Raw genomic sequence first — 12569 nt, 5'->3', positions numbered from 1 at the left:
TGTTCTTCAATTTAATTCACTCATGAGGGTTTGAACCCACGGGAAGTAGAACCTTTTGATGAGGCTGCTTCATTTAAGGGGTGGCCCACAAGCCAAAGAGAACCAGAAACGTGAGCACTTCCACCCCCCATGGTTTGCATTTTCCTCAAGTCAGGAAAAGCGTGATGCCAGGTAAAGGCTTAGAACCCCCATTTCCTGAAGCTTTCTTCGCCTTCATTGTATCTGTGCTGAGCTGCTTTAGGAAATTAGTGCCCAGAGAGAACTATCTAGAAGCTTCCTTCAACTTTTCCTGACGATTAGGCCAGTTTATTCTAAGAACAACCACTTCGCATCTGTTTCTTGTAAGCCTGCAGACCACAATAAGACACTTAGGGGATTGCTTGCCTTTTCTTACCCAAGCTGTGTTCTTAATTGCTCGGTGGCAAGTGCCATCTTGCCAGGCTCCGCAGGGGGCCTTGGCCTTCTGGACTCTTCATTTCCAGCTGAAAAATGGGTGCCCTACTTTGATGGTGCTGAGCACAGGGGAAGAGGCTTACACAGCGAATACCATTCCCCTCCTCCCTCTCCCCTGCAGCTGCCTTCCCACCACAAAGGGGTCTAGTCTGCCCCCCAAGTTCCGCGAGAACAGATGGAGTGAAGGCCAAGGGCCACAGCTGTCTCTTAAAGGAGTAAGCGCCCCACGTCTTCAGGGGAGAGCCTGGTCTCTGATGCAGCCAATTTCTCCACCGGGAAGGAAAAGTCCAGTGTTGCCAAATCTGATTTTCAAAAAGACAGAAATCTAAGTATTTGTGTGAGACCTAATATATTTCTTTTTAAAATCTAATAATTTAAAAGGAAAAGAAAAACCACTAAACACAAAAACCACTATTTGATAAGGTCAAATGAAGTCTGTGTGCGCCTGGCCCCATCCTATGACTTCTGGAAGAACAATCTTCAGCCAGTGCTTATTTCATGGCATTGGGGAGAGCCTGGAAGTCAAAAACCAGAGATAGAGTAAGGATAGCAGATAATTTCTAAACTCCAGGCCAGCTCTGATTTATTAGCGGCTGCCCAGAGCTGCAGGTTGAGAAGGATTCTGAGGCTGTTTCTGGGACAGCAGAAATGAGCGCTGTGTTGGATTATCCATGAGGAGGGGGCTTTTGCCTGAGCACGGAATAGTCTGGAATCAGCAATGGGGACAGATAAGATGGCAGCACTCCGGTCCTGCCTGAAGGGATGACAGTTTTGAGAGGGAGTCAACCTGGCCACTGGGCGATTCTGACGCTGATGTGCCCGTGAGCAGGGCCGAAGGGCCTGGGGAGGGGTCCGGCCCAAGCGTGGGCAGCACAGGGAGGGACCTGGGGGGCGGCAGTGTTAGTCCCTCCCGAGGGCAACACCACGACCAGGCCAGAGGGACTTCCCAGCCCCGGGATGCATCGCTCCTCTGTTTTAAGTGGAGCAGGGAAGGGGGATGAGGGCTGCTGGGAGGAAGGGAACCTGTCCCTCACCCGCCCGCAGAGCCTCGGGGTCGGCTGGGCCCTCCGATCCCAGCCAGCGCTGCCCGGGACGGGAGCCACGCGCGCCGGGAACTCGAGTGGGCTCTCTCCACCCCTGGGGCTCCTGGGAGCCCACTGTGCCGAGTCATCGTCCCGAGCAGCTCCGAGAAGTGGGGAGGGCGGGGGCCGGACGGGCGCTGGCTCGGGTCCCCAGCGGGGAGGTCGCGGAGGGGGCTCTTTCCTGGCAGGACCCCAAACCTCGCCCCAGTCGCTGTGCAACTTTTAGCAACGGTCATGGGGAGTACGAAAGGAATGCCACCAACGAGCTCTGTGGAAGGATAAAATCCACTTTCTTTCAAGGCTGCACGTGCTTTCTTTGGACACGCCCGTTCACAGCCGAAAGTATGGATGATTTCCAATCAGGGGGGTGATTTTTCCAGTTGCTTCTAATGTGAAGCTGAGCCTCTCGGCTCCTGTCCGTTGGCCATGCCCAGTTCAGGGCTCCCCCTGCCCAAGCCCACCCCTCTCCCCACCCCTCTCGGGACTCCTGGGGGAGGCCGCTGGCCAGCCCCGGCGCCCGCACGGAGCAGGAAGTCGGGCCTGGCTGCTCGGCCGCTAGTGCTTGCCGCCGGGCCCCTGGCGGGGTCAGCCGCTCCCTGGCGCAGCCCTCGGGTGGTCCACAGCCGCCTGGGGAGGCCGGGCAGCCCCGGCCTGGGGGTCTCCGAGGCCAGCGCTGCGCAGGAGGCCTCCTGGGCAAGGTGCAGCCAGCCAGGCCCTCACACCTTCCCCGGCCCCTCCAAGCCTCGGGCCTGGTGCCGCGGGAGCCGGAGGCGATCCTCGTCCCTCCGGGCGGACACGGCCGTCCGTCCAGGCGCTTCTTCCTCCTCCAGCGGCGGCCCCGCAGCTTCTGTCTCGGGCGGCCCTAGAAACGGGGCGTCGGCTTCTCACCGCCTGGCCTGGAACCGCCAAGCAAGCGCCGGGTCAGGGTGTCCCCGGGGGTGGGCGTGCGTTCAGAAGGACCCTCTGCGCAGCCGCTGCCCCTCTCCATTCTGCTCCCCGAGACTTCTGGACCCTGACTCTCCTCCTCACGCCCGCCCTCAGCAGCGCCCCCGCACGGCCCCATCCTCGGCCTCCTCGCCCCTCACGCCCGGCCCTCAGCAGCGCCCCCGCTCGCCCCGGCCTCCTCGCCCCTCACGCCCGGCCCTCAGCAGCGCCCCCGCTCGCCCCGGCCTCCTCGCCCCTCACGCCCGGCCCTCAGCAGCGCCCCCGCGCACGCCCCCGCCTCCTCGCCCCTCACGCCCGGCCCTCAGCAGCGCCCCCGCACGGCCCCATCCTCGGCCTCCCCGCCCCTCACGCCCGGCCCTCAGCAGCGCCCCCGCTCGCCCCGGCCTCCCCGCCCCTCACGCCCGGCCCTCAGCAGCGCCCCCGCTCGCCCCCGCCTCCTCGCCCCTCACGCCCGGCCCTCAGCAGCGCCCCCGCGCACGCCCCGGCCTCCCCGCCCCTCACGCCCGGCCCTCAGCAGCGCCCCCGCGCACGCCCCGGCCTCCCCGCCCCTCACGCCCGGCCCTCAGCAGCGCCCCCGCGCACGCCCCGGCCTCCCCGCCCCTCACGCCCGGCCCTCAGCAGCGCCCCCGCGCACGCCCCGGCCTCCTCGCCCCTCACGCCCGGCCCTCAGCAGCGCCCCCGCGCACGCCCCGGCCTCCTCGCCCCTCACGCCCGGCCTTCAGCAGCTCTCCCGCGCACGCCCCCGCCTCCTCACGCCCTCACGCCCGGCCCTCAGCAGCGCCCCCGCTCGCCCCGGCCTCCTCGCCCCTCACGCCCGGCCCTCAGCAGCGCCCCCGCTCGCCCCGGCCTCCTCGCCCTCACGCCCGGCCCTCAGCAGCGCCCCCGCTCGCCCCGGCCTCCTCACGCCCTCACGCCCGGCCCTCAGCAGCGCCCCCGCTCGCCCCGGCCTCCCCGCCCCTCACGCCCGGCCCTCAGCAGCGCCCCCGCTCGCCCCGGCCTCCTCGCCCTCACGCCCGGCCCTCAGCAGCGCCCCCGCTCGCCCCGGCCTCCCCGCCCCTCACGCCCGGCCCTCAGCAGCGCCCCCGCTAGCCCCGGCCTCCCCGCCCCTCACGCCCGGCCCTCAGCAGCGCCCCCGCGCACGCCCCCGCCTCCTCACGCCCTCACGCCCGGCCCTCAGCAGCGCCCCCGCGCACGCCCCGGCCTCCTCGCCCCTCACGCCCGGCCCTCAGCAGCGCCCCCGCTCGCCCCGGCCTCCTCGCCCCTCACGCCCGGCCCTCAGCAGCGCCCCCGCTCGCCCCGGCCTCCTCACGCCCTCACGCCCGGCCCTCAGCAGCGCCCCCGCGCACACCCCGGCCTCCTCACGCCCTCACGCCCGGCCCTCAGCAGCGCCCCCGCGCACGCCCCCGCCTCCTCGCCCCTCACGCCCGGCCCTCAGCAGCGCCCCCGCACGGCCCCATCCTCGGCCTCCTCGCCCCTCACGCCCGGCCCTCAGCAGCGCCCCCGCGCACGCCCCGGCCTCCCCGCCCCTCACGCCCGGCCCTCAGCAGCGCCCCCGCGCACGCCCCGGCCTCCCCGCCCCTCACGCCCGGCCCTCAGCAGCGCCCCCGCGCACGCCCCGGCCTCCTCGCCCCTCACGCCCGGCCCTCAGCAGCGCCCCCGCGCACGCCCCGGCCTCCTCGCCCCTCACGCCCGGCCTTCAGCAGCTCTCCCGCGCACGCCCCCGCCTCCTCACGCCCTCACGCCCGGCCCTCAGCAGCGCCCCCGCTCGCCCCGGCCTCCTCGCCCCTCACGCCCGGCCCTCAGCAGCGCCCCCGCTCGCCCCGGCCTCCTCGCCCTCACGCCCGGCCCTCAGCAGCGCCCCCGCTCGCCCCGGCCTCCTCACGCCCTCACGCCCGGCCCTCAGCAGCGCCCCCGCTCGCCCCGGCCTCCCCGCCCCTCACGCCCGGCCCTCAGCAGCGCCCCCGCACGGCCCCATCCTCGGCCTCCCCGCCCCTCACGCCCGGCCCTCAGCAGCGCCCCCGCACGGCCCCATCCTCGGCCTCCCCGCCCCTCACGCCCGGCCCTCAGCAGCGCCCCCGCACGGCCCCATCCTCGGCCTCCTCGCCCCTCACGCCGGGCCCTGGTCTCTTCTCCACGACGTCACCCTTTACCTGCACAAGGCCAAATTCAAGGCCGTTTTCTGTCCTGGCCTCACCTGACCCGACGGTGGCGCTGGACGCCCCTGTCCACTCCCGCCCTGACCGCGGCCGCCTGGCCCGCACTTCCGGCTCTCGGCGGATCCCGCTCCGGGCCTGGCCCGTGCGCGACGTGGCTGCGCCCGCGGGGCCTGTGGTGTGCCCCGGGCTGTCCCCGCGCGGGCGGCGCCTTCCTTCCACGCCCGCGTCCCAGGCCCCTCGACCTCGCTGTCCAGCTCCCGCGTCCCTGCCGGGCTCTGGGCCGCAGACGCTGCTGTCGTGCGGCGTTTCTGCCTGAAAGTCGCCGAGCCCAGCGTTAAGGGGGGGAACGGTGCGTGGAAGCCCTGGTCGCAGCTCCTTAGAGGGCGCCCTGTTGGAGAGAGGGTCGTGCGGAAGGAACGGGCAAGCTGGAGGGAGGTTAGTGCGGTGAGTGGGCGCGTGACTGGCGTCCCGGGGAGAAGAGGCGGCAACGCGGAGGAGGTGCCCCACAAGGCGCGAGGCAGGCGGGGCCTTCCCCGCTCCAGCTGGCAGAGGCAGCTTGCCTCGCCATTCCTCCATTCCAGACCTCTAGTGACTGCGATTGATGCGATAAACGGCTCTTGTTTTCAGCCGCCCACTGTGTGGTGCTTCCTCACCGGAGCTGTGCGGAACTGACAGCACCGCAGGGCCTCTGGGTCCCGAGCTGAGGGCATAAGCCAGAAACCGAGCTCAGCCATTCCAGACTCCACCTCTTGCATCTCTATCTTTTAAGAACCTGATTTTGGGAAGCGGACTTGGCCCAGTGGTCAGGGCGTCCGCCTACCACATGGGAGGTCCCGGGTTCAAACCCCGGGCCTCCTTGACCCGTGTGGAGCTGGCCATGCGCAGTGCTGATGGGCGCAAGGAGTGCTGTGCCACGCAGGGGTGTCCCCTGCGTAGGGGAGCCCCACGAGCAAGGAGTGCACCCCGTAAGGAGAGCCGCCCAGCATGAAAGAAAGCGCAGCCTGCCCAGGAGTGGTGCCACACACACGGAGAGCTGACACAACAAGAGGATGCAACAAAAAGATACACAGATTCCCCTGCGGCTGACAACAGAAGCGGACAAAGAAGATGCAGCAAATAGACACAGAGAACAGACAACCGGGGGTGGGGGAAAGGGGAGAGAAATAAATAAAATAAATCTTAAAAAAAAAAAGAATCTGATTTTACTTGCTAAATATTTATATATTTAGGCTCTTTTCTTCCCTCCAATGGGGCTTCCATGGTCTTGTTTAGGCCTTCATTGCTTTTATTTTATTATTATTTTTTTAAAGATTTATTTTTATTTATTTAATTCCCCTCCCCTCCCCCGGTTGTCTGTTTTCTGTGTCTTTTTGCTGCGTCTTGTTTCTTTGTCCGCTTCTGTTGTCGTCAGCCGCATGGTCCATTGCTTTTAGAACAACAGCAGCAACAAAAATTTTTATCATGGCTACTATTTTATAAAACACCAAATTTCCCGTTTAACCATTTTAAAGTATACCAGTCAGTGGTATTAATCGCATTTGTAATGCTGTGCTACCATTACTGTTATCCATTACCAAAGCTTTCCCATCACCCCAAAGAGAAACTCTAACTCTGTCCTCTGTATCCATTAAGCAAAAAAGTCCCATTTTCTCTCCCACCAGCCTTTGGTAACCGCTGATCTACTTTCTGTCTCTATGAATTTGCTTATTCTAAATATTCAATATTCTGTGTCTGGCTTATTTCACTGAACATGATGTCTTCAAGGTTCACCCAAATTGTAGTATGCATCGGAACAACATTCCTCCTCATGACTGAATAAGATTCCAGTGCATGCATACATCTCATTTTGTTTATCCGCTCATCTTGAGGCACACTTGGGTTGCTTCCACTTCTTGCTCTTGTGAAAATCCTGCCATGAACGTTGGTTTCAAGTATTTGTTGGAGTCCCTGTTTTCAATTCTTTTGTGTATATACCTAGAAGTGGGATTGCCAGATCACATGGTAATTCTACGTGTAACTTTTTGAGGAAACATCGAACTCCTTTCCACAAAAGCTGCAACATTTAACATTCCCACCAACATTTTCAAGAGTTTCTCTGCATCCTCACCAATATCTGTTATTTCTGTTTTTTAATAATAACCGAAATAGTGGGTATGAAGTCGTATTTCGTGATTTTGATTTGTACTTCCCTAAGGATTAATAATGTTGGGCATCTTTTCATGTACTTACTGGCCATTCTTATGGCTTCTTCAGAGAAATGTTTATTCAAGTCCTTTGCCCATTTTTAAAATTGGATTATCTTTGCTGTTGTCTTTAAGAGTTCTTTATGCATTCTTGGCTATAAAGCCCCCATCAGATTTAACATTTGTAACTCTTTCCTCCCCTGTTCTCTAGGTTGTTTTCACTCTCTTGACACTGTCCTTGGATTCACGGCCTTTGCTTCCCGCCTCTACTGCCCAAGCTCCCTCTCCTCCCCAATGCCCACACTGCCCCAGGGGCTGCTCCTAAAACTCTGCTTAACCCTCAGCTCAGACTGCCATTCAGGACAAATGTCCAAGTGCTCCACCTGGCCCACAAAGCCCATCACCATCAGACAGCACAGAGCTAAATGCTCGGTCTCATGCCCCACTTACTAGCCGTGGGAACATCTGCATGCTACTTCACCTCCTACATCTCGGGTAGCAAACAGCACGCATCATAAGATTGTGGCAAGGATCAAATGAGGCAAGATGTAAAATACTGACAGCCGTGCCTGGTACCTAGTAAGCAACTTGAGTCTGAAAGTAGCTATTCTGGGGAGCGGATGTAGCTCAAGTGGTTGAGCACCTGCTTCCCTTGCACCAGGTCCTGGGTTCATTCTCTGGTACCTCCTGAAAAAATTAAAAGTAGCTATCCTTATCACCGCCCTTCTAACCTCATCTCCCTTCATGTCCCTTCCTTGGCTGTACTCATCCACTTGACATTTCTGAAGACAGCCTGCTTTGGGAACTTCCTCTCTTGTGAGGCCCTTCCATTCATCTAGCTTATTTTTCAAAGCTCTTCTCATGTCATTTCTTCCAGGTTCCAGGAAGCCCTCCTTGACCTCTACACTCCAATCTGATTTAGCCTCTTGAGTGCTTCCATAGCTCTTTTTTTTTAATATATTTTTTTATTTTTTGTAAAAGACACTAAGATTACACAAAATGTTACACAAATTCCACAGCTCTGTGTAGTTACCTGGCCCTCAATACCCTGAATGAGTCTTGATCATCTGTCTCTCTCCTGTACAAGACTGAAAGCTCCTTAAAGACAGGACCCAACTTGTATCCTCAGGACCAAGAAAGATGCTGGACCCTTTGACCTAGGGGTTCAGTAAATGATTTCTTAGGTGAATTAGAAAAGGAGTCATTTCCCTTTTTCAGGGCTTCTGAATAGCACCCCACTTCAAAGTTACTCTTATCCCATTTCTTTCTCTGTTAAAAATTCCAATTTCCAAACAGTCCGGTAGTTTGCTGCCACTGATGAAACTGAGCTAAGCAACCGATGATTCATTCCAGTTAGTATAGTTCTAGAGGGTATTTGTATCTTGAAACAAAGCACTTGTTAGAAATGAAATGAAGTTTTAATGATGAGACTTAAAGCAAAAGAGCAGGAGGAGAGGTGGGATCTCGAAAGGTGGGAAGATGAATTTTGCAGGGGAGTTTCCTAGCACTCTTCAGAGAACGTGAGGTGGGAGTGCAGCCTTCCACAGGCAAGGAAGGCTGACAGCCTGCAATGTAAGGCACTTGGCTGGGGAAGTTCCAAGGAACTTTTCATAACTAAGCTAGTTGCTGAGATACTTGAGTAATACCAGTAATAAAAAGGCAGCATGAGTTATTTATCATTGCTATTAGAGGGCCCACAAACAAAACCACATTTTTGAAATATGAAGGATTATATAGCCAAACACCTAAGTAGCTTATATAAAAAGTTTTCACATTTTTCTTCCATTTTCATAGAAGTCGTCTGTGATATTGTAACCATTGATGCATAGACTATAAAAACTACAATTGGCAGTTTGTTAGTGCTTTTGTTTCTGTTTTAAACTCTCAATTTTCTTTAAATAATTTCTATTGGTTTTATAATGCTCCCAATTTAGCTCATTCAGTAAAAATAAAAACCTATACTATTTTATGTTAAATGTTCCTTTTGACCACTAATTCCACTTTTTTTCCATTTTTAAAAAATTTATTGAAGTATATCACGCATACATAAACATAAATAAACAATAAGTGTATAGTAATAGCTGTGAATTCACTGATTCCACTTTTAAGGTGGGCATTTATAACTACTCTTTCTGATGCCACAGAAATGCTATAATTAATAACATTTTGTTTCTTCTTTTTTTCATAGTGACATAACTTCTTATAGTGTCAATAGTACAGAGGAAAAAATTGAGGCATTCTTTAAGTAACAGAAAAATTAGAGTAATGCTACACCATGATTTCTTTCTCAAAACTTCTTAGACAATGCGAAGTTGAGAGTTCATTGAACAAATGTTTATTAAATACCCATTGTGTGTGTAAAACTATGTCTCTCAACCTTTTTGTTTTTGGTGGAGTATTTGGAAACAAGTATTTGGAGCAACTACGGTGGTAAGCTCAAATGACCCGCACAAGTCAGCATAATTGTACTGCAGTCCCAGAATTGCTGTCTCACCATGCAGTCATCACTGTGTAGTGTTGACAGACATTGCAACTTCCATGGCCTGGCTCTTTTATATACGAGATAATGAATTACAGACTCGGAGGGCCAGGAAACCCCGCCCCACTACCTACCGCAAACAGTCCAGGAAGCCAAACCACAATCCCCGTAACAGTCATCCAAAATAGCCAGGACGAGTCCTTGGTCCATAACCGACAGCTTCCCTAATTTTTGCTCTCACTTCCAACTGAGGACTAACCTCTATCGGATCACATAAGATGTGCTGCTTCTAGCTGCCCGCCCCCAGCCCCCATGCCCACAGCCTCCGATCAGGACATACCTGACGTCCTCCTCCTTTTGCACCTTACAGCATTCCCGCTCCTCTGGCTGCCTCTGGGAAACACAAGTGCTGGTGGCTGGCGCCCTGGCCACAGCAGGCTCAGCCAAGCAGCCTTTGGGTGCTCTCACTGGGGTGTGCTTTGATAGCTCCACCATGCTCAAAGGCAAGGGTTATTTTCCGTTATATTAAATGCAAGTAATCCAAGTGTCTAAACTTCTGATTCGTACTTTTACTAATGTCCAAACAAAATGGCTCCTGTTTCCCACGCTGGGGAACCCAAGCCCCATCCCTTCTCCTCCCCCCATCTATTCTTGTACTTCTGGGAGATGTGCATTTCCTTAGTTTGTCCACACTGCAGTTGCTCTCCCACTGCTGCCTGACCTTGAGCCATTATTTGTGGCTTCTCTATTGGTTGTGATCCAGTCAAGATACAGAAACCAGCCCAGGCTTTTTTTTTTTTTTTTTTTTTTTTTTAAGATTTATTTATTTATTTAATTTCCCCCCCTCCCCTGGTTGTCTGTTCTTGGTGTCTATTTGCTGTGTCTTGTTTCTTTGTCCGCTTCTGTTGTCGTCAGCGGCACGGGAAGTGTGGGCGGCGCCATTCCTCGGCAGGCTTCACTTTCTTTTCACGCTGGGCGGCTCTCCTCACGGGCGCACTCCTTGCGCGCATCAGCACTGCGCATGGCCAGCTCCACACGGGTCAAGGAGGCCCGGGGTTTGAACCGCGGACCTCCCATATGGTAGACGGACGCCCTAACCACTGGGCCAAAGTCCGTTTCCCCAGCCCAGGCTTTTTGAAGCACAAGGACCTCGGTGCCAGGAATTGCTCACACAAATGCTGGTGGGGTAACGGAGCCAAAGGGAGGAAGATGTGGTGGCCCAGGGGTGGAAGGACCGCAGGGACCAGCACCAGTGCCCACCACCCCGTGGGGCTGGGGCTCCAGTCATCTTTGTCACCACGCCAGGGAGCCATCGGGGTGCATGCCCACGGCCCTGCAGGGCACGGGGACCACGGTGCCCACTGCCCTGAAGCCAGAGCTTACCAGCGCTGTGCAGCTGCTGCTGAGCAGGGATGTGAAGTGGGGGAGCCAGGGCTTAAAAGGAGCTGAAATCTACTGGCTGCCACTGCTGCGACTGCACAGAGGTGCTGCTCCAAAGCAGGAAACCAATGCCCCACCCCCGCTTCTGCCCTTCCTCCAGTCTCCCCTCCAGCGCCCCCATGGGCAGGACCAAATGGTAAACAACCTGGCAAGGGGATTCGGAGCTTTCGTTCGCAGGCTTTCAGCCCCCTGTGATTCAAAGGGAGCCTGGGAAGCTGGGAAAGGGGATGAGAATCAAAGGCTGTAAGCCACGTTGGTTCCCTGAGTCCGTTTTTTCATTGGTTTTATTTGTTGTTCATTTGTTTGTTTTTAGGAGGCACCGGGAACCTAACATGGGACCTCCCATATGGGAAGCAGGCACTCAACTGCTTGAGCCATATCCACTCCCCAGGACTGATACCTTTTTTATTGTATTTGCCGCACACTTGCAATTATCTGCTACTTCAGATGTCCTCAGTTGGTATGCTGGAAACCTTCACAAGTATGCCACCAGTTTTCGGGTGATGGGTAAAATTTATTTTGCCATAACCAAGGATGGACATTGTTACAGCCATATCTGAAGATGAAACACAGACTTGAGCAGATAGTGTCCCACAGTCAACAGCAAGGTCTAAATTTGCTGCAAATAAGAAGCAGCCTAACATTCTCAAAATTACATCAAAGAAAGATCATAAGAATAACTGCAAGAAAAAATTACAAGACAAAGTTGACTGCACCTGCTTCTGCCACCTTGGACAGTGGCCCAAATTCATTTCTGGGGTGGATGGTTAATTTATATAGAAAGTACCCAGAAGGGTAAAGAGGAGAAAACAAAGGAAGCTGAATTGCTCTGACACACTAGCAGTGGTTGCTGTCTTCCACGAGGCAGAGTAAGTGGGTGGGAGATTGGGGGTGGAGCTTGGGCTTTACCTTGGAGAAGAGGAGTTTGGAGGTAGAGAGGACTGAGGGGGGCTTTGAGCAAGGGAAACAGACAAGGCTAGAGCCTATTCTGAGCTGTGAGAGAACCCCCAGGAGAGTGGGTGCAGCTGTCCCCTTGATTTAAGGGAACAATCCTCCAGAGTATCCAGTTTTGAGAGTTTTTTTCCTATATTATTACATCCTCGATTACATGCAAACCTTTAATAAGTTTGTTACACATCACAGCTTTCTTTCAGGTGAGGTTGGAGAATGAAGAAAAAGGGCCAATATCCCAGCAGGACAAATTGTGTGGAAAAGGATAATCATCACAGGAGCTTCTCCAGCTTCCTACACACAAGGTCCTGGGTTCAATCTTTGGCCCCCAGTACCTAAAAAAAGAAAAATCAGTTCTTACTTTTGGGGAGTGTGAAATCCATCAGGGGAAATAAGATCTACACGTGAAAACTATAAAAGAAATCAGAATGTTTTGATGTCCATAATAAGAAAAAAAAAGAACCACACGGGAATGAATGTGGCTCAAGCCAAGGAGCGACTGCCTCCAACATGGAAGGTCCTGGGTTCGGTTTCCGGTGCCTCCTGAAAAAACAAAAACAAACAACAAGCAAAACAAATGAGAAAACCAATAGGGAAAACAAAAACAAAAACAAAAAACCAATAGGGGAGCCGATGTGGCTTGTAGTTGAGTGCTAGCTTTCCATATATGAGGTCCCAGGTTCAATCTCTGGCCCCAGTACCTCAAAAAAAGAAAAAAGAAAAAGAACCATAGATAGGAGTTTGGAAAGGGATTTTGTGGGAAGTGGCCCCAGAGTTGAACCTTGAAGGATGGTTTTGGACAGTGAGGGGGAGGGAAAGGAAGTTGTGGGTGGCTTGATGGCCTAGAGGAGATATGGAAGAAGTCTTGAAATTCTAAATT

The 12569-nt window shown here is 55.2% G+C and overlaps 1 protein-coding gene and 1 long non-coding RNA gene across 2 annotated transcripts in view; one reads left to right on the top strand and one right to left on the bottom strand.

Moving 5' to 3' along the window:
• The first annotated feature begins 1961 nt into the window (after window positions 1–1961).
• Window positions 1962–4952, top strand: LOC139436610 (uncharacterized). Its single transcript, XM_071208349.1, has 3 exons — window positions 1962–2455; window positions 2577–4144; window positions 4237–4952. The coding sequence occupies exons 1-3, from the start codon at window positions 1962–1964 to the stop codon at window positions 4950–4952; spliced, it is 2778 nt and encodes a 925-aa protein (XP_071064450.1).
• A 5943-nt stretch (window positions 4953–10895) lies between these two features.
• Window positions 10896–12569, bottom strand: part of LOC139436521 (uncharacterized) — a 30520-nt gene continuing 28846 nt past the window's right edge. Inside the window, exon 3 of the long non-coding RNA XR_011645778.1 lies at window positions 10896–12024. This is a non-coding gene — a long non-coding RNA (uncharacterized lncRNA). The remainder of the gene's footprint in view (window positions 12025–12569) is intronic.

This window comes from Dasypus novemcinctus, chromosome 15, assembly GCF_030445035.2.
Source record: "Dasypus novemcinctus isolate mDasNov1 chromosome 15, mDasNov1.1.hap2, whole genome shotgun sequence".
Lineage (NCBI taxonomy): Eukaryota > Metazoa > Chordata > Mammalia > Cingulata > Dasypodidae > Dasypus > Dasypus novemcinctus.
Note: the sequence above shows the minus strand (reverse complement) of the source record. Positions and strands in the feature narration are given on the sequence as shown.

What these genes read in the sequence shown, in the direction of transcription:
- LOC139436610 (XM_071208349.1), top strand. Translation starts at nt 1,962, where the DNA reads ATGCCCAGTTCAGGGCTCCCCCTGCCCAAGCCCACCCCTCTCCCCACC. An exon ending in AACCGCCAAGCAAGCGCCGG is followed by an intron (nt 2,456 to 2,576) that starts GTCAGGGTGTCC and finishes GCCCGCCCTCAG; the next exon opens with CAGCGCCCCCGCACGGCCCC. An exon ending in TCAGCAGCGCCCCCGCGCAC is followed by an intron (nt 4,145 to 4,236) that starts GCCCCGGCCTCC and finishes GGCCCTCAGCAG; the next exon opens with CGCCCCCGCTCGCCCCGGCC.